This window comes from Schistocerca piceifrons, chromosome X (assembly GCF_021461385.2).
Source record: "Schistocerca piceifrons isolate TAMUIC-IGC-003096 chromosome X, iqSchPice1.1, whole genome shotgun sequence".
Taxonomy (NCBI): Eukaryota; Metazoa; Arthropoda; class Insecta; order Orthoptera; family Acrididae; genus Schistocerca; species Schistocerca piceifrons.
Window position 1 is genome coordinate 24,309,697 of NC_060149.1, and position 22,484 is coordinate 24,332,180.

Below are 22,484 nucleotides of genomic sequence, written 5' to 3' on the forward strand. Positions count from 1 at the left end.
TCTGGCAGGAACATTTCAGTACTGATCCAAGTAACAACATTTGAGTGTAGCTCTTATTAGTGTGAGTTTGGTAGTACAAGTTTTCTTTCTATGATTACTAGTATGTGCATTATTAGTAACTACCGCTACCCACGGCTCAGAATGCCCTGTGTCCATTTGTAGCCTGTGTGCTATTCAAAGGGAATATCAAAAAAAGCAACTTCAATAACTGATGTTCAGTTTTCTTAAACGTATATTTCCAAATTAATGAGCCTAATTAGGCTGGTGACCATTCATATTTTCATTTACATATGCATTTTACTATTTTCATTAAATCCCAAAGTTAGAGCCTGTTTAGTTTTTCTGTTAGTTCCAATATATTCAAAATTACAGTCCAATACCTTTATCCATTAGACACACGCACGGTCAAAATTATAAATCCCCTCAGAGGGTAACATCAGTTCTTGTCACGACAGGTTAGTGTTATAAACTGTGTGATCTCACAATTCTTTAACGTAGCCCGCCCCCCCCCCCCCCCCCATATAGCCAGATTTATATGTTTGTGATTTTTTCTTGTGGGGCTACCTCAAGAGCAAAGTCTGCACAACTCGATCAAGAACTGTGGACGAGTTAAAACAAAGAATTCGGGATGCAATTCACAGTATCCCAGCTGAGATGTTGCAGCAGTCAATGTGGAATCTCTAAGTAGATTTCACGAATGTATTCGTACAGGACGACGCCATCTAAAGGACGTAATTTTTTAAAAAAAAATGATAAATGCCATAAATGTTTCATACATGCCAAAGATGTAAGGTTTCAATTACTATGAATGCAATTTCTTTCCTTCATCACTTATAGTTTTATTTTAGTTGTACAGTACCATTCAGCAAAATATGAGATACATCATTTCCATTTTCTTTACTATCTGCAATTTTTGACCCAAATTGCATAGCTCTCTTAGGTAGTCTTGCTATTTCATGGAGGCCAAGCTTGCAGGCTGCCAGTCTTAATAGGAGCTTGTCACCAACTCCTGGAGGGCAGTTCTCCACAGGAAAGCACCTAAAACATAGAAAGAAAGTTCACTGCTTTGCTTGCAACTTTGAAACATATTACACAATTATTTTAGTTTAAATTACATAAATTAGAAAGTGCAATGCCTTGGCATCTAAAATGATCTTGATTTTTTTAATGGCGAACTAGCAGAAGGTAAAAAATTAAAATCTTCTTTTAAGCTGATTGTAATATGAGACAATAGGGAGACTTCATTTAGGAAACTACATCTATCTACAGAAAGTGTGTGGCAGACTGTATGTTACGTATTATCACCATTTATTTCCTTTTGTACGTGGATGGTCTGTAGGAAGAAAGAATGCCGATGAGTCAACTTAGAAGCTCAAACTTTTCTGATTTTACAGTCTTAGTAATTTCATGGGGTATTTTTAGAATAAAGTAACACATTGTTAGGTTTAGCTTGGAACACATGCACTCATAATTCTTACAGTAAGTTCCTCTGTAATGCTCAACATCTCGTTTGTAGTTTCTGCCACTTGTGTTTCATGTACACTTTGTGATGCTTTCCAGTTTATTAGAAATAAATCACGTGAAATTCTTCTCCTTCTACTTCCTGGCCTTATCCTGTGTCTTCACAGTGTCAACATATTATTTATTGGAGATGCTAATGTTAGATGTGGTCGGATGCCCTTCTTGTGACCGCTTTTTCCCCTCCAGGGTGTAACTTGTGGTGCACAATGTCTGTCTGGGCCTAGTGTTAGCTCATGTGAAACTGTGACAATGTTTTCTAAATTAAAAATCATGGGAAACATTGCTAAGCATTCACTTTGTATCTTACCCATCTCCCCTATTAATCCTACCTGGCAAAGGTCCCAGAAACTGTCGAACAAGTGTTTTGTAAGCTATGTCCTTTGTGGATGATTACATTTCCTTAGATTTTTTTCCACTGAATCTCAAGCCAGCATTTATCTTCCCTACAATTAGTTATATGTGTATATTCCCACTTTACATTGCTACTGATGCATATTCCCAGCCATTTAATGGTTGTGACTGTTTCCAGTAATAGAATACCAATTGCACAATCAAATAATAACAAATTTTCCTACATTTAACAACAATTTTCTAGTGTTGCAACTTCCCTATATACAACAATGTCATCTGGTAAAAAAGCATCATGGAGCTTCCGACATTATCCACTCGACCACTTACACATATCATGAACAGTTACAATGTTGCTCTGCTCCTGTGCGGTATACCCAAAGATACTTTCATGCCTGACAATTTCATTTTATTAAAAACAGTACACCAATTTCTACTGGATAAGGAATCTTTAATCATCTTAAAAAGTAGATCCATCAGTCTGTCAACCCTTATTTTGTTCATTACAGAAGGGTACATAACTGCATCAAATGGATTCTAGCAGTTAAGGAATACAGCATCAACCCCAGGGCCACAACTTACTGCCTTTTCGAACTCATGAATGGACGGAACAAGCTGAGTTTCACTAGACAGCTGTTTATAATATCCCTGTGGATTCTTTGAGAGAAATTTTGGTCCCCAAAAAGTTATCAAAAATATTAGAACAACCACCACTACTTCCCTCTTATTTGTAATGCATCATTGCTCCAACAACCACTGATAAACATTTGCTAGAAGTGGAGCAAATTCTCTGTCATATTATAAATTTCTGGGAAAAATTATGCATCACCCTCTTGACTTGCATAGTTTGTGTTTACTTCTGACAATAGGAAAACACTATGTACATTCACCTGTGTAATGGAAATAGAAGAAAACCAGAATTCTTAGTGCAGTTCAGTACAGTAAGGTGGGCCTCCAATGATTAATGGGATAATGTGGATTGTAGACAAGGTTCAGTCCATCCAAATAATACCTTGAAGGCTCCTGTCAGACTTAAATCATGCGTGCAATATCACTTAATGGGAAGGGTCGTCAGTATGAGAAGTTGCCTGCTGAGTCTGTGAACACCACAGTGACCTCGTTCAAACATTCAACCACTCATCAGATCCAAAACACTTCAGATCTGCCTGATAGTGGTCTCCTGTGGTCAGCACCCACTGATGACCATTACCTACAAATTATGGCTCATATGTTCCCCAAGGAGAATGCAACAGAAATGGCTCGTATGTTCCCCAAAGAGAATGCAACAGGAGTGTGTGCTGCTTTTTTTTTGAGGCAAATAGGATGGCTTTGGTACTCCAGACATTACACAACCATCTCCACATGTTTAATTCAGCCTCTTGGTGTTCATCATGAACAACACTACAAACCCACCACAAAATGATGCACAAAGACTGTCGGGAAGAGAACACCTGGAAAAAATCTCAATCAATGATGTCAGATTCCCTTGACAGCCAAGTGCAGGATTTGTCCAAAACCTGATAATTGTCACAGGAAAGTATGGAAGTGGTCAGGTATCAATGCACATGACAGGTATAGAGTCCCACAGGCTCAGCAGGGATATAAGTCAGTCATGTTTTGGGCTAGTGTCATGTACATATGTTGGACACCTCTCATGAGTATCTACAATAATTTGAGAGCTTTGACGTATCGGAAATAGATCCTTAACCTATTGTCCAGCTATCCAACAATATTTTAACTACACATTCATCGTCACCTTGTGAACAGTGTGCCGAGGAGGATCTAAACATGTTACAATGCACAGGGTAAAACAATGCCGTATTCAATGTTACCCAGCAGCAGTGATTGATTTCACAGACTAGAGAGGCCAGAAGGATTAGCCCATAGTTCCTGAAAAGGGACAGCACCCTATTCAGTCGTTTCAAGGGTAGCAGTTGCAAAGATTGACTGATCTGACCTTCTAGCAAATATGACTTTCCTGTACTGGTAATGCAAACGGCTAAAAGCAAGAGGAACTATAGCCAGGATCATTTTTCTCCAAAGGCATGCAGCTCTATTGTATAGCTTAATGATGATGACATCCTCCTTGCTAAATGTTATGGAGGTAAAAGGGTCCCCCCCCCCATTTGGATCTCTGGGCAGATGGTTACTTAGGAGGATGTCATCATCAGAGAAACTAAGACTGGTATTCTACGGGCCACAGTGTGGAATTTTAGATCCCTTAATCGAGTACAAGAATTTACAAAGGGAAAGGGATAGGTTGAAATTAGATATAGTAGAAATTAATTACGTGTTTCGGTAGGACGAGCAGGACTTTTGGTCAGGTTAGTACAGGATTGTCAACACAAAACCAGATGGGGGCATTTGCACGAGCAAGCCTAATAATGAAAACAGGAATGCAGGTAACCTCCTATGAACAGCGTAGTAAAAACATTATCATAGCCAAAACAGACAAGAAGCTGACACCCACCACAGTAGTCCAAGTTTTATGCCCAACAGCTCTGCAGATGAAAAAGGGATTAAAAGAATGTATGATGAGATAAAGTAAATTACTCTGCTCATTAATTTATCTGTGATGAGTGGCAAATTTGTTATCAGGAAAAGGAAGGCAAGGAAACTAATAGAACATGGACTGGATGAAAGGAATGAAAGGGGAAACCACCTGTAAAATCATGCACAGAGTGTAATTTATGCAATGCTAACACTTGGTTTAAGAGTCATAAAAGGATGATGTATACATGGAAGGGACCTGGAGACATTGGAAGATTTCACATTGATTACACTGGGTGAGCCAAAATGGACTGTACAACTTTGGAATGATGTACAAATTTATTGAGGTAACTTAGAGAATCAGTAGATGTGTCACGTGTCACTTTGATCCAATGTGATTTCCATTTGTGATGCGACAAACATCCCACCGGTAGTCAATTCCTTCCCAGACTCGATGCAGCAAATCGGGTGCAACTTGTGCAATGGCACTGTAGATTTGATTTTTCAGGCCAGCTAAACTGTTTGGTAGGGGAGGAACACACACATGGTCTTTAATGCAACCCCAGAGATGTGGCCATGCAACTGGACCTTTACGGTAAATCCACCAACCTGGGAAGCAATTGTTGAGGAAACCTCAAACTTCCATGAGAAAACGACGTGATGCACCATCTTGCTGGTAGTAAACCATCCCATCTCGGTCATCTTCATCAATCTGTGAAATTAAAAAGTTTTCAAGCATATCCAGATGCACAATACCAGTGACAGTTTTCTCCGTGAAGAAGAAAGGGCCATATACTTTCAATTTGCTAAGGCCTCAAATTAAAAAAATAAAAATAAAAAAAATAATAATAAAAAAGTTAACTTTAGCGCTGTCACGAACATCTTCCTGGGTTGCAAGTGGAGTTTTGCTGCCCAATATTCTGCAATTGTGGGTGTTCACTATGCCACTGACATTAAATGTTGATTCATCGCTGAAGATTATTGTGTTCACGGATGTCTCATTGTCCTCTATCTGATACAAAACTTCTGCACAGAATTCCCTCACGAGCAACCCCATCTGCATCACTAACGTGCTGTGCCATTGTGAATCTGTATGGTTTCAATTGTAGATATCTACATATTACTCACCAAACAGTCTTTTGTGGAATGCCAATCTTGCGAGAGGCAAGTTGCACCGAGTTATGTGAACTGTGGGCAAAGTCCTTCCTAACCTATTTGACATAATACTCAATATGCGGGTAACCTCATGATTTATCATGTCACAGTAAACAACCCACCTCAACAAAGTTCTTCTGCAAAGAGTAAATTGTAGGCCTGATTGGAGGTTCTTTAATGTATTCAGTACGAAATTTATGCTGAACAGTTATTGCAGAGTTTGTTTCTTAAAACCGAAACACACAGCGAGCACACTCTGCACCAGCTAAAGTAGTCATTTTAACTATGCACTGCTCTGGCACTCACTGTGGCAGAATGGGGTACTGATGTACTATGTGAATCAAACTTGAGGTTGTTTGCTATAAAATAACACATTTACTGATTCTGTAAGTTATCTCAATGAATTTCTATAAAGGGTGTTTCAAATAGACTTTACAACTTTAAAAATTCATATCAATTTATTGAAGGAAGATATAGAGGTGGGTTTAGTGTTTTTTTGTAGGGAAACACATCAAGTTTTGTTTACCTTAAACTAAAGATGTTGTATGTGGCTTCCGTTGATTATCCAGCACACATCCTAAATTGAAAGTCAGTTTCTTCCAAAACTCGCTGTAGCATTGCAGGTGCAACTTGCTCAGTGGCAGCATAAATTCTTGCTCTAAGTTCAGGTAGGGAAGCTGGCACAGGATGTACAAACACAGTATCCTTGATGAATCCCTATAAGAAAAAAATAAGAGTGGTGTCAGGTCTGGAGAACAAGGGGGCCATGCAATTGTCGCATCACAGCCAATCCATTGACCTAGAAAGCGGTCCCAAAGAAAATCCCATGACGTCAGCCAGATAGTGGGGTGGTGCACCCTCTTTCTTGAAGTAAAGATTTCGTCCTTGGTCATCCTCCTCAATCTGTGGTATCAAAAACTGTTTGTTGTAACATATCCAGGTACACTATCCTGTTTATGGTTCTCTCATGGAAAAAAAGGGGCGGTACACTTTTTCTTGCTCAGTGCACAAAAAACATTCAGTTTAGGGTTATCACGAACATGTTGCAATGTTTGATGTGGATTTTCACCGCCCGAAATCCTACAGTTATTTGTGTTAACCTTGCCACTTAAGCGGAAAGTCGACTCATCAGAAAAGATAACTTTGTACAAGAAATGTTAATCCTCATGTAATCGATTTAACATATCCACACAGAAGTTCTTGGGAGCAATTTTGTGTGTCATTGCTTGTACGATCGTCAATCTGTACAATTGCAAATGCAAACAGTTTCTCAACACACACCAAACAGTCATACGTGGGATTTGCAGTTCATGAGATGCACGGCGGGTCGATTTCATAGGGCTGTTGACAAAACGTTTCTCACTCGCTCAACGACTTTGTCAGGTATGCTTGGGTTACCTGACGATTTTCCATGTCTTACCGAGCACCCTGTTTCTACAAAACATTTATGCCACTCATAAAGTGTAGGCCTACTAGGAGGATCTTTAGTGTACTTGGTACAGAAATTACACTGAACTATTTTTGCCAACTTTGATTCTCCAAACCAAAACATACAGCTAGCACACTCGGGTCCAGTGAAGGCATCATCTTTAATGCAACTTCCACTAGCACCCCTTACGGTGCAATTCTGCACAAGCGAACTACACAAGTCAAGACTTGATGTACTTCCCTACAAATTGACACTACAGTCACCTCTGTAGGAACTATGAATTAATTTATATGAATTTTCAAAGTTGTTAAGTCCTTTTTGAAACATCCTGTACTATTCCAAAGTTGGAAAGTCCTTTTTGACTCTTAAGAACACATATCCAAAAATATAAAACCCCGATTAGAACCATTCCAGTACTGATAGTCAAGTGTTCGGCAGCTAAAATGCATCTGGCCCTACATTTGTACCCCAGGTGCCATATTTCGGTTGAGGTGGTTGCCACTATGTATCGTCTTTACAGTGTGCAGCTTTAGATACTCAAAAACAAAATGCACTCTGTCTCTCTCCTGTTTTGGCAAGGCTTTCAAAAAAAGGACAGCTATAGTGATCCTCAGTTTGACATTGAATTTAGCAGCTAAGACAGTGAAAAAGAATGTGATGTTACTTCATTAGAGACTGAAAGCGTCAATAATTCATCAGTTGAGTGACAAATGCTCACCAGTGGTAAAAAAATAAATATATCCACTGTGCTCCAGCCAGCTCCTCCAAGATTTACGTTAACAGGAAATAGTTGTGAAATACGCGGTTAGACTTCATTGCTACACAGAAACTAAAAAATTAATTCAAGTTTCAGGATATTTTATTCACTGTCCAGTGAACGTGCATACTCAGGATTTCATTATTGATGGTCTTCAAAATTTTGTAACTCATTATTTTAAGCTTTAAAAGCTCTCTTTATATGTCTGTGTATAATGTCATTCATAATGTTTTTCATTAAAAAAAAATATTTTCTGGAACATAATTTGGAAAAATATCATTATGCTAAGGAGTTACAGAGATGGGACCTGGATAAACTGAAGGAACAAGAGATAGCTTAGAGTTTCAGAGATAGTGTCAGGTAACATTGGACTGAAGCTAAGGAAAGGAGTACAATAGAAGAAAAATGGAGTAGCTTTGAGAGATGAAATAGAGAAGGTAGCAGAGGTTGGATGTAAGCGATAAGATAAGGTCTAGTAGAAATCCCTGGCTAACTCAGGAGATACTGAATTTAACGGATGAAAGGAGAAAATATAAAAATACAGCAAATGAAGCAGCGAAAGGGAATGCAAGTGGCCTAAAAATAAGACTGACAGAAGCAGAAATGGCTAGAGAACAAATGTGAGGCTGTAGAAGCATGAATAACTTAGAGAAAGATTAATGCTGCCTATAGGAAAATTCAAAGAGACCTTTGGAGAAGAGAGAAGCAAGTTTATGAATATCAATAGCTCAGACGACAAGCCAGTCACAAGCAAATAGAGGAAAGCTGAAAGGATTATATAGAAGGTATATATAATGGAAACAAACTTGAGGACATTATAAAAAGAAGAAAAAGAAGAAGAAGAAGAGAAAGTATGTAAAGATGAGACAAAAGATGATATACTGCGAGAAGAATTTGACAAAGCATTGAAAAAGCTAAGTGGAAACAAGGCTCTTGGAGAAGACAACATTCCCTCAGAATTATTGAGGTCCTTGAGAGAGCCTGCCGTGACAAAATTATACCAATAAATTTGTTTTTGGATTAGTTCCACTTTGAGCAAACATAATTTTTCTTCTTTTTACCCAGACATGTTTCTCTGGAGTTACAGCATCATTAGCCGGTTTTTCATTTTCCTTCTATTAAATAACTGGAAAATTGCTATTTACTATCTGTATACATACTGAAATTTCAGTTTTTAAGAAAGGTATTCTCAAATTTAAAAACAGACAATTTTAAAAATATGACTTGTTCCTACATGCTGTGATTTATATGGTTTACTGTATTTTGCATTATAACGTTTTGCTTTCACAGTTTGTGATCTACAATTATACACAACTTAATGCAGAAGTTACTTACATCACTAATTTTAAAACTGGAAATGTTGTGGTTAACATTATTTTTGAGTGGAAGAACACTCTCTCTCTCTCTCTCTCTCTCTCTCTCTCTCTCTCTCTCTCTCTCTCTCTCTCTCTCTCTGTGTGTGTGTGTGTGTGTGTGTGTGTGTGTGTGTGTGTGTGTGTGTGTGTGTGGAGGGGGGGGGTTGTATGTGTGCATGTGTTTTATGGGTTCTTTGAGGGCAGAGAACGTAGTTACATGGCAGAGAGCTCTTTGTCCATTTATTTATTTTCCTTCAACTATGGCTTCCTGTATTTCATATTTTTCCTCTATTAGTATTTTTTGTGTGGGCTGTTGCCACATTTGAGAATTTTTGAGTTGGTGTCGATTTCTGTTGGTCTCTGGTCAAGACCCATGAGGTATTCTGCAAATGTAGAATTGACAGCTGTTACTTTTCACTGCTCTTCTGTTTTCCATGCACCTAATACTGAAACTTCTGCTTGTCTGACCAATATAAATTGAATTGCAGTCCTGACATGTCAGTTGATAAATACCAGATGAGCCGTGTTGTCTGTGTTGGTATTGGCTGTCCTTAGATTTCTCTGCATTGGGTTATCTGTTCTGTAGGCTATTTTTAGTCCTTGATTTGTAGTATGTTGCCTATCCTGTTAGCAGCTTTGTTGAGGTAAGTGGCAGTGTACCACTTTGTTTCTTCTTGTGGGAGCTTCTGGTTTGTGTGTTCATTTGTGAGTGTGTGTGTGTGTGTGTGTGTGTGTGTGTTTGTTTTTGTGTCACATGTACCTTTCACTTTTGTTTTAATTTTGCAATTCAATTTGTCTGTAACATTTGTGATGTACCCATTCTCCACAGCTATTTGTTTGATTTTCTGTAGTTCACCTTTGTAGTTGTCTTCGTTGAGTGGAGTATTATTCAGTCTGTGTGTATCTGCATTTTTTGGTAATTTTGTGTTGGGTCAGAGGTTAGCTTTACCCTGTTGCTGTCTTCCAGAAATTTTAGGGTTTTATTTTTGTATTCCTCCTGTTTCATTATTTCATGGTGTTACCCTTGGATGCTTTTGTGATGATAGCTCTGTTGTTTCTAAGTTTATTAATTATTCTCCTGGATTCTTTTCTTCACTTGTTGTTCCTGTCAATATGTTTTCCTTTACTATGCATCTAAGTTGTTCTGCAACTCACTCTCTTGTCACACCTGCATTAAAGTTTAAGTTACTGTTCCTTTCATCATTCTCTTGTGTGTAGTGTGTGTGTGTGTGTGTGTGTGTGCGCTGACACTGTATTTAGGTCCTATTTCTAGTTCCTGGTTGGTGACTTGTATGTCAGTAAGGATGAGCAGATGTTTATAGAATGCATGTGGTTTGTTTGCCTTCTGTTTCTATAATAAACCATTTTGTGCTGTTTTAAAAGTGTGTTTAGTTTTCGTTGTTTTGTGTCCATTTTATTTTTATTACCATTTCTGCATTTTGTTTGCCTGTTTTCATAATGTCATTAAATATTTCAGAGATTCTGGTGAGATTCCCTAGTTCCAGATGAATTTTGAACAGTTGAACACTAAGTTCCTGCTTACTGGTATGTAAGCATCAAACTTTCTGTTTCAGTGCAGCCAATTTCCGCTTTGTGCTTGACTTTTTGAGCTACAGGTAACATACTGTTCACACTGACATCTATAAATATAAATATTACACTACGTGAAAGACAGATTCTCTTGAATCTTATGCTTAGAACACTTTGATGCAGTTTCAGAATTTGTTGTAGAACTTACTCAGAAATCCCTGGCATGGCACTGAAATACTCATCTTGAGCTTTAAGTGCACTCTCATGTCCATGTTTGCTTACAAATAAATTTGGTTTTCGATAAGTTCCACTTTGAGCAAATAGGTTTTTCATCCTTTTATCCAGACACGTTCTACTGAAATTACAGCACCATCTGTTGGGATTTTATTTTCTTTCTATTAAATAACAGGAAAACTGTTCTTTACTAACTTTATATATAGAAATTTCAGTTTTTAAGAACAGTATTCACAAATTTGAAGACAGACAATATTTTTTATATTGAAAGTTTTGCCACATTATGGTTCTTGTGGATTTCTGTATTCGGTATCTTTCTTAAAAAGTGAAATTTAAAGAACGCTTGTCCTCATATTTAATCAGAAGAAAATAAAAAATTAACTGGTGATGCTTTACTTCAGCAAAATATATCTGGGTAAAGACAAGAAAAAATTGTGTTTGCTAAAGGCAGAACTTGTCCAAAAACAAATTTATGTCAGCAAACACAGACTCAACAGAGAGCTACAACTTGAATATCAAAATTATTCCACTTGCGCAAGATATACGAGACAGGTGACCTACCCTCAGACTTCAGGATGAATACAATAATTCCTGTTTCAAAGAAAGCAGGTGCTGACAGGTGTGAATACTACCAAACCACCAGTTTCATTTATAATCAAGGTTGCAAATTCTCATATGAATTATTTACAGAAAATGGAAAAACTGGTAGAGGCCAACCTTGAGGAAGATCAGTTTGAGTTCCAGAGAAGCAAAGCAGTACTGACCCTATGACGTATCTCAGAAGATAGGTCGGTGGAAAAAAAACCTGCGGTTACTGCTTTTGTTGATTTTGAAAATGTTGACTGGAAAACACTCTTCAAAATTCTGAAAGTAGCAGGGCTAAAATACAGGCAGCAACTAACTTAACTTTTACAGAAATCAGATGCCAGTTATTAGAGTCCAAGAGCACGAAAGCGAAGTGAAGGTTGTATACTATTCCCGATGTTATTTAATCTGTATATTGAGCAAGCTGCAAAGGAAACCGGGGAGAAATTTGAAAAAGAAATTAAAGTTTAGCCTCAGTGTAGAGCGGAGATCATCATCATCATCATCAGCATCAGCAGCATCAGCAGCAGCAGCAGCAGCAGCAGCTGCTGCTGCTGCTGCTTATCGGCTGTACACAGTTTGTTTACATCATTTAGTCTGGTGCTGTTCTAACTTACTTCTGAACAGAAGTGAACAGTAACTGATTATTTAGCAGTTTTTAGTAGTGCTATATATTTTTGTTGCAAGAATTTGCATACCGTTCAATCTTTTGTTTTGAGTGAGTTTACTTTCGAGTGTAGTTTTCTGCTGCAGAAGTCACTAGTGCCACTTTATTTACTCTATTCAATGATCCTTGCAAACAGTAAATATTCAGTATACCTCTAGCCTCAGATTGTCAGAGTTTAATCTCGCATTTTGTAAGTGTTTATTCAATTAATCAGTAGCGCAGTAGTTACTCAGCTGTTTGTTTTGAGAATTGTGACCATTGTAATCAGCAGTTAGCCGGCCAGTTCAGTGCCAGCTATCACCAGTGACACATCTCCAGCAAATCAAGTTACATATTTAGCTGCTTCTGTGTTTTTTTAATAGTATAATTTGTTTGTTTGTGTTTGGGTATTTAGGAAGGTTTTTGCTAGCTGTAAGAGTGAATTCAAGCAGTATGTAGCCCAGCTGTCATTTCTTCTGAACAGCTAGCTATATAGCTCATTGATGTAGCAGCATCACTTGGTCACATGTCAGGGGGGTAACAAGTTGCTTATCTAGTTTTCTGCCAGCATTTACTGTTTATCCTTCAGTTAGTACTGTTAGTACGAGTAGGATGTGTGCCTGCCAAGTGTGGATGCAGGAGGAGCTGGACACAGTTCGCGAACAGTTCAATGTGGTTTTGACTGTAAAAAGTCACCTTCAGGCTACCGCCTTGAGGTGTAGCAGTGGTGGAGATTCTGGGGCGTTGCATGGGACACCTCAGGCATCACTTGTTTCGCTCACAGGCTCTACTGCCAAGTCACCTTCTAGTGTACCCGCAAGGGAGTGGCAGGTAGTAATGTGTTTGCATCCCTCGAGACGGGGGGGCCAACATGGAGGATGGCCATATGTCCTCGCCTATTCACCCTGTGAGAGAGCAGGTGGCTGTTCCTTCAGCAGGGTCTGAGCAAGCACACGTGGTCAGGGGTTTACTACTTATTGGGAGCTCCAATGTTACGCGTGTTACAGAGCCCTTTAGGAAGATAGTGTTCAAGGCTGGAAAGAAAGCCATTGTTCTCTCGGTATGTCTGCCGAGGGGCCTCGTCTGCGATGTGGAGGCAGCCTTGTTGCAGCTACTGAGCATACAGGGTGCAATCATATGCAAGTTGTCGCTCACAATGGCAGCAACGACACCTGTCACGCGGGTTCGGAGGCCATCCTCAGATCTTACAGGTGGATGGCAAAGGTTGTAAAGACAGCTATCCTCGCACGCAAGGTGCAAGCAGAGCTCGCAATGTGCTGCATTTTTCCCAGAGCTGATTGCAGTCCTTTGGTAGACGATGTCAACCGAGGACTTCGTCACCTCTGTGACTGTCTTGGCTGCAGATTTCTGGACCTGCATTATTGGCTGGGGATTTGTAGGACTCCCCTTGGTAGGTCAGGGTTGCACTACACAAAGGGAGCAGCTACTCGTATAGCAGAGTACTTGTGGAGTCCACAAGGGACTTATTAGACTAGGCAGTAGTCTGAGGTACTCTCAATAACACACACTGGTCCATACGCATCTAGGGAAATCAGATTGCATTCAGAGTAAAGACAGTTCAAATGAAAAAGTTTTATCAGTAAACTGTTGAAGTATTCATAACAAAGTTCTCAAATTTACTGCTCTCCAGGAAAGTTCCCAACCTCAAATTATTCTTGGGACTGAAACTGGCTAAAACCCAAATAAAAAGCTCCAAAATATTTAGTGAATCTTGGAATATTTATTGGAAAGAGAGATTAGATGCTGTAGGAGGGGGGAGTGTTCATTGCAGTTGGGAAAAATGTTCTCTCTACTGAGGTTGAAATTGAGTGCAATACTGGAGTTATCTGGTCACACATAACAAGTCTAGGTGAAACCAAGTTAATTGCTGGATGTCTTTACTGACTACACTACTCCACTGTGATAGTTCTAGAGATGTTCAAAGAAAGTCTATGGTCAGTTGTGCATAAATACCCAGATCTTGATATATTAGTTGGTGGCAACTTTAATCAACTGAGTATAGAATGGGACATGTATGGATTCATTGCAGGGCACACAGAAAGACAATCTTGTGAAGTAGCTTTGAACACATTTTCCAAAAAACTGTCTTGAGCAGTTAGTTCAGCAGCCCACATGCAATAGGAGTACCTTGGACCTTGTAGCTAGAAATAAGCTGGACCTTATCGATTGTGTCAGTATCGAGACTGGGATTAGTGATCACAATAGCATCATAGCAACTATGGTTATGGAAATTAATAGATGAGCCAAGATGCCTAGGAGAGTGTTTCTGCTAGAAAGAGCAGATAAACAGTTGTTAGTATCACACTCAGACAATGAACAGCAATTATTTATTCCATGTAGGCTTTCACGGCTGGCGTCTTCATCAATAAACACTTCCGGGCTAAGTTGCCGTGGTCGATCTGTAGAACTTCTTCTCCCTGACGTTTCGTTCTCAACTGCGGAGAACATCTTCCGAGGTGAGTCAATGACTGGCTGATAGGAGCTGGGGCTGCCACTTATATGGATATCGTAGAGAGCGCCACCGCACGTCACGTGACGTCGATGTGCAGCTATCTCTGGCTTCTGTTCTCTTGATTGCAGGCAATCTATTGTCACGTGATTGATGCAACGTTGACCGCCATATCTTATCCAATTTTAATCCTTCTTCTTTATGATTAAAATTGTATTGATGTTTGTGGATTTCAATTGCCTCTCTATACATACGTGTATAATAATGCGACGTCCTCGCTAGCACGCTTGTTTCACCAAATTTTATTTCGTGATCTCCATCCTTAAAAACATGTTCCGCTACTGCCGATTTGTCGATATGTCCCAAGCGACAGTTTCTTTTGTGCTCCGTCAACCGTGTATTGATGCTTCTTTTTGTAGTTCCTATGTAAACCCTGCCACAACTGCACGGAATTTTATATACCCCCTGGGGTGGCTAGTGGGTGACAAGCATCTTTTGTTGATCTTAGGCATTCACTAATTTTCTTAGTAGGTCTGAAAATGGTCTCTATGTGAAACTTTGCTAGTACTTTCCCAATGCGATCCGTGATATTATGGATGAACGGAAGAAATACTTTTCCAGCTGATGGTTGTTGCAGTCTCCTATTTTTAGGCATTTTTCTATTTGGGTGAAGTGCTCGGTTAATCTCGTTTTTCATATAACCATTTTTTGCAAAGGCCATTCGTAAATGATTTAGTTCTTCTTGTAAGCAGCCTGGTTCACAAATACGGGGCTATTACAAATGATTGAAGCGATTTCATAAATTCACTGTAGCTCCATTCATTGACATATGGTCATGACACACTACAGATACGTAGAAAAACTCAAAGTTTTGTTCGGCTGAAGCCTCACTTCAGGTTTCTGCCACCAGAGCGCTCAAGAGCGCAGTGAGACAAAATGGCGACAGGAGCCGAGAAAGCGTATGTCGTGCTTGAAATGCACTCACATCAGTCAATCATAACAGTGCAACGACACTTCAGGACGAAGGTCAACAATGATCCACCAACTGCTAACTCCATTCGGCGATGGTATGCGCAGTTTAAAGTTTCTGGATGCCTCTGTAAGGGGAAATCAACGGGTCGGCCTGCAGTGAGCGAAGAAACAGTTGAACGCGTGCGGGCAAGTTTCATGCGTAGCCCGCGGAAGTCGACGAATAACGCAAGCAGGGAGCTAAACGTACCACAGCCGACGGTTTGGAAAATCTTACGGAAAAGGCTAAAGCAGAAGCATTTCTTAAACAGGAGATTGGAAAACCGATGGATCAGTCGTGATGGAGATCATGATCAACAATTCATGTCATGGCCTCCACGCTCTCCCGACTTAACCCCATGAGATTTCTTTCTGTGGGGTTATGTGAAAGATTCAATGTTTAAACCTCCTCTACCAAGAAACGTGCCAGAACTGCGAGCTCGAATCAACGATGCTTTCGAACTCATTGATGGGGACATGCTGCGCCGAGTGTGGGAGGAACTTCATTATCGGCTTGATGTCTGCCGAATCACTAAACTTTTTGAGTTTTTGTATGTGTGTGCAAAGCATTGTGAAAATATCTCAAACAATAAAGTTATTGTAGAGCTGTGAAATAGCTTCAATCGTTTGTAATAACCCTGTATTATTGGCCCTATCCACTAATGTTCTTATGACCCCCCCTGTTTTGCCTAGGGTGGTGGTTTGAGTTCTTATGGAGGTAGCGATCAGTATGTGTACCTTTCCTGTAGACCTTATGGCCTAAGGTCCCATCCGCCCGTTTGATAACTGATACATCCAAGAAGTTAAGTTGTCCGTTCTTCTCCTTCGCCATAGTAAATTTAATCTTTGGGTTGATGCTATTTAAGTGTACCAGGAAATCATTCAAGTCTTCTTCCTCATGATTCCATATTACAAAGGTATCATCCACATACGGATACCACTTCGAGGGACTTTTTTTTGGCCGACTGCAGTGCTTGATGTTCAAAATATTCCATGAATAAATTCGCAATTGCGGGACTTAGGGGGCTTCTCATGGCTACCCCATCAATCTGTTCATAAAATTCACCATTGTACTGAAAATAGGTCGAGGATAGACACTGTTGGAACAAGGCTACTACATCAGTAGGGAACATATCGGCTATATGGGAGAGAGCTTCATCAACTGGAACCATCGTGAACAAAGACACTATATCAAAACTGACAAGGATGTCATTAGGACCGACAGTAATTTCCCTCAATTTCTCAATGAAGTGTAGAGAGTTTTTAATATGACTCTCAGTTTTGCCTATGTAAGGTTGTAACAAAGAGGCAAGGTGTCTGGCTAGTTCTTGGGTAGGAGCTCCAATTGCGCTGACTATTGGTCTCAAAGGAACATCAGGCTTATGTATCTTTGGTAATCCATATAATCTCGGAGGATAAGCCTCCGTTTTACAAAGATACTTTTTAACTTCTGTAGGAATGGAAGACTGTTTTATCAGACGATTGGTGGCATTCAGCACATTCGTTGTGGGATCCTTTTTCAACTTCTTGTATGTACTGCGTTCCAGGAGATCACTGATCTTCTTGTGATAATCCTCAGTATTCATTAAAACAGTAACATTTCCCTTGTGAGCGGCAACTATAATAACATTCTTGTCTGCAGTGATCTCCTGGAACCCAGCACATACAAGAAGTTGAAAAAGGATCCCACAACGAATGTGCTGAATGCCACCAATCGTCTGATAAAACAGTCTTCCATTCCTACAGAAGTTAAAAAGTATCTTTGTAAAACGGAGGCTTATCCTCCGAGATTATATGGATTACCAAAGATACATAAGCCTGATGTTCCTTTGAGACCAATAGTCAGCGCAATTGGAGCTCCTACCCAAGAACTAGCCAGACACCTTGCCTCTTTGTTACAACCTTACATAGGCAAAACTGAGAGTCATATTAAAAACTCTCTACACTTCATTGAGAAATTGAGGGAAATTACTGTCAGTCCCAATGACATCCTTGTCAGTTTTGATATAGTGTCTTTGTTCACGATGGTTCCAGTTGATGAAGCTCTCTCCCATATAGCCGATATGTTCCCTACTGATGTAGTAGCCTTGTTCCAACAGTGTCTATCCTCGACCTATTTTCAGTACAATGGTGAATTTTATGAACAGATCGATGGGGTAGCCATGAGAAGCCCCCTAAGTCCCGCAATTGCGAATTTATTCATGGAATATGTTGAACATCAAGCACTGCAGTTGGCCAAAAAAAGCCCCTCGAAGTGGTATCGGTATGTGGATGATACCTTTGTAATATGGAATCATGAGGAAGAAGACTTGAATGATTTCCTGGTACACTTAAATAGCATCAACCCAAAGATTAAATTTACTATGGCGAAGGAGAAGAACGGACAACTTAACTTCTTGGATGTATCAGTTATCAAACGGGCGGATGGGACCTTAGGCCATAAGATCTACAGGAAAGGTACACATACTGCTCGCTACCTCCATAAGAACTCAAACCACCACCCTAGGCAAAAGAGGGGGGTCATAAGAACATTAGTGGATAGGGCCAATAATATTTGTGAACCAGGCTACTTACAAGAAGAACTAAATCATTTACGAATGGCCTTTGCGAAAAATGGTTATATGAAAAACGAGATTAACCGAGCACTTCACCCAAATAGAAAAATGCCTAAAAATAGGAGACAGCAACAACCATCAGATGGAAAAGTATTTCTTCCGTTCATCCATTATATCACGGATCGCATTGGGAAAGCACTAGCCAAGTTTCACGTAGAGACCATTTTCAGACCTACTAAGAAAATTAGTGAATGCCTAAGATCAACAAAAGATGCTCGTCACCCACTAGCCACCCCAGGGGTATATAAAATTCCATGCAGTTGTGGCAGGGTTTACATAGGAACTACAAAAAGAAGCATCAACACACGGTTGACGGAGCATAAAAGAAACTGTCGCTTGGGACATATCGACAAATCGGCAGTAGCGGAACATGTTTTTAAGGATGGAGATCACGAAATAAAATTTGGTGAAACAAGCGTGCTAGCGAGGACATCGCATTATTATACACGTATGTATAGAGAGGCAACTGAAATCCACAAACATCAATACAATTTTAATCGTAAAGAAGAAGGATTAAAATTGGATAAGATATGGCGGTCGACGTTGCATCAATCACGTGACAATCGATTGCCTGCAATCGAGAGAACAGACGATAGCCAGAGATAGCTGCACATCGACGTCACGTGACGTGCGGTGGCGCCCTCTACGATATCCATATAAGCGGCGGCCCCAGCTCCTATCAGCCAGTCGTTGACTCACCTCGGAAGATGTTCTCCGCAGTTGAGAACGAAACGTCAGGGAGAAGAAGTTCTACAGATCGACCATGGCAACTTAGCCCGGAAGTGTTTATTGATGGAGTAATTATTTAGTTCCAGAAAGTTGTCTATAGGGGAACTGTGGGAAAAGTTTGAACAGATTGTAAATCATGCATTGGACAAGTATGTGCTTAGTAACTGAATTAATGATGAAAAGACCCACCATGGTTTAATAAAGAAATTCAGAAACTGCTGAGGAAGCAAAGGCCGTTGCACTCTAGCTTCAAAAGAGGATGTGCAAATGGCGACAGGCAAAGATTAGTACAAATTCATGTGTCTGTGAAAAGATCTATGCGCGAATCATCCAACAGCTACCACCATCATACCTCGACTAAATATCTGGCAGAGAACCCAAAAAAATACCCAACCTATGTAAAATCTCTATACCTATGTAAAATCTCTATACCTATGTAAAATCTCTATACCTATGTAAAATCTCTATACCTATGTAAAATCTCTATACCTATGTAAAATCTCTATACCTATGTAAAATCTCTATACCTATGTAAAATCTCTATACCTATGTAAAATCTCTATACCTATGTAAAATCTCTATACCTATGTAAAATCTCTATACCTATGTAAAATCTCTATACCTATGTAAAATCTCTATACCTATGTAAAATCTCTATACCTATGTAAAATCTCTATACCTATGTAAAATCTCTATACCTATGTAAAATCTCTATACCTATGTAAAATCTCTATACCTATGTAAAATCTCTATACCTATGTAAAATCTCTATACCTATGTAAAATCTCTATACCTATGTAAAATCTCTATACCTATGTAAAATCTCTATACCTATGTAAAATCTCTATACCTATGTAAAATCTCTATACCTATGTAAAATCTCTATACCTATGTAAAATCTCTATACCTATGTAAAATCTCTATACCTATGTAAAATCTCTATACCTATGTAAAATCTCTATACCTATGTAAAATCTCTATACCTATGTAAAATCTCTATACCTATGTAAAATCTCTATACCTATGTAAAATCTCTGAACGGGTCTAAGGCTTCCATCCAGTCACTGGCTAGTCTGGTTTGACAGTAGAAGACAACAAAAGGAAAGCTTAAGTTTTAAATTCCACTTTTAAGAAATTGTTCACGCAGGAGAAACGTACAAATATACCATCATTTTACCATCGCACAGAGTCCCGTATGGATGCCATAGTAATAAGCATCCCTGGCGTAGAGAAACAACTGAAAGAGTTGAAAACAGATAAGTCACTAGGTCCAGATGGAATCCCAATTCAGTTTTACAAGGTGTACTCTGTGTCACTGGCCACTTAATTTGCATATATCGTGAATCTCTCGACCAGCACAAAGTGCTAAGTGACTGCAAAAAAGTGCAGGCGGCTCCTGTGTATAAGAAGGGTAAAAGAAGAGACCCACAAAATTTGGTTTGCTACAGAATTCTAGAGCATATTCTGAGTTTGAATATAATAAATTTCCTACAGATCAAAAAGCACAACTTTAGAAAGCATTGCTCATGCAAGATCCAGCTTGCTCTTTTCTCACGGTATACTGCAAATTATGGATGAAGGGCAACAGGCAGATTCCGTATTTCTAGATTTCTGAAGAGCATTCGACACTGTACTCCACAGCAGACTGTTAATGAAGGTACGTGCATAAGGAATAGGCTCCCAGATATGTGACTGGCTCCCAGACTTCTTAAGTAATAGAACACACTATGTTGTCCTCGAAGGTGGGTGTTTATTGGAGACGGGGTGGGAGGGGGTGGGGGGTGGTAATATCAGGAGTGCCACAGGAGGTGTGATAAGGCCATTGCTATTTTCTATATTCATAAATGATCTGGCAGACAGGGTGGGCAACAAGCTGCAGTTGTTCACTGATGATGCTGTGGTGTACAAGGAAGGTGTCAAAGATAAGTGACTAAGTTGATACAAGATCACCTAGACTAAATTTCTAGTTGGTGTGATGAATGGCAGCTGGCTCTTAATGTAAAAAAACTGTAAGTTAATGCAGATGAGCAGGAAAAACAAACCTGTAATGTTCGGATATAGCATTATTATTGCCCTGTCTGACATAGTCATATTATTTAAATATCAGGGCATAACACCCTGAAGCAAGATGAAATGGAATGAGTATGTGAGGATTGTGGTAAAGAAGGCAAATGGTCAATAATATGTAATAGTTCAGCACCATTCTTGACATTATGTTGACTGCTACCTTCTTCCAGTAACTGAGAGTTCTCCTCTCATCCAAAAGTGGACAAGAAAAAAGTACTGGATTCTTCCCAGATTTACTGGGTAGAAAAACACTTTTCACTGGGTGAAAATACACTTTTCCACCATAAGTGGCAGTATACATTCCCATGGTGGTGTAAAACTTACCAATCATACAAATGATACAGGTTTTGTACACCTGTGATGTGCTTTTGTCAGCCAATCGTAATTCGTATCACATGAGCTTGCAGCCAATGACAGCACATATTCAGAGCATAGGACACGTGATGTAGTCATCCAATAGCAATGCCACTGTTAAGTAACACGAACACACAAATAGGAAAAGTTCGTCGTTTAAATTAATATAGCTACAAGAAAAGCTAAGCTTTCACAAGTAATATTGCTTTTTTTTTTCTTGCAAGTATTATTCATTAAGATATATCAAACATATATGTGCCAGCAAAATTTTAAATAATGACCTAAATAGCTGGTATTCTACACCCGAAATTTTTTTTAAGTGGCTGGTTCTCAAAAAAGTGCTAAGTTGTGAAAGAGACTCAAATGATCTGTGATTTAAGAAATTCATCGCATGTTCTCACACATAATGTAATTCATATTGTGTAAAAGGAAATTTACTTTGAAAGTAATGCTTCTTGAATCGCCAATCACAATATTTTCCTGCAACCTGTTAGAAATAGATTCATTTGAGCAGTTGCCAGAGAGCATCAAAAAACAGATGTTACTGCGATTACACAGCTAAGATGATGTACTCTTCATGTGTACTGGTGCATCATCTTGTGACCATGTGCACCATTGCAACATGCTGTTCGGAGGGGACATACCAAGTAATTCTACTTAAGGCAATTGTTTTATCATATCCTATCCAGACAAGGAATGCAAATTAAGAAAGCTGTCGTTGGCATAACATTCATTTCAAAACTACACTCTACAACTCACAGTACCTTAATGTTTTTCTATGTGGCGACTTTAACGTAGGTCTTTTTTGTGTAACCTGAAATAACTGTTATATAGCATTTCCTATCCGGTTTACATCCTCACAGCACTGCAAAAAGATAGCAAGAAGGAATACAGCTTTCTTGCCAAAATAAAAAGTAGTTTGTATACACCAGAACTAAGGACAATGTTTTTGATGACTTTTCAAACTTTATAAAAAATTAAAAATTTTATCTGGGAAGCCAGTTTTTGTTTGACTCCAGGAGTAAATATAAATCCTTGTGGGGAGTTACAATGATAAAACATGGTGTGCTGCCAGTCTATACTTTATTGAAGAATGGTGTTCTGTAAATTTAAGGCATAAACAACAGAAATTAAGAAATAACGTCAAGCCTTGAGGAGATACCGAACAAGTGTTGAAACACGTCTTGTGAT

At 39.2% G+C, this 22,484-nt stretch overlaps 1 protein-coding gene across 6 annotated transcripts in view; it reads right to left on the bottom strand.

Moving 5' to 3' along the window:
• Positions 1 to 820: 820 nt before the first annotated feature.
• LOC124722015 (asparagine synthetase domain-containing protein 1) overlaps positions 821 to 22,484 on the bottom strand; it is a 73,832-nt gene continuing 52,168 nt past the window's right edge. For 2 of the 6 annotated variants that reach the window (XM_047247193.1, XM_047247190.1), the window contains one exon: positions 821 to 1,038. In XM_047247193.1, the coding sequence (XP_047103149.1) occupies positions 840 to 1,038 (199 nt within the window). In that variant the 3' untranslated portion in view covers positions 821 to 839. Of the gene's footprint in view, positions 1,039 to 4,715; positions 4,878 to 4,968; positions 5,072 to 6,040; positions 6,232 to 22,484 lie in introns of all 6 variants that reach the window. The other 4 variants (XR_007006426.1, XR_007006425.1, XM_047247192.1 and 1 more) reach the window with 4 other exon arrangements.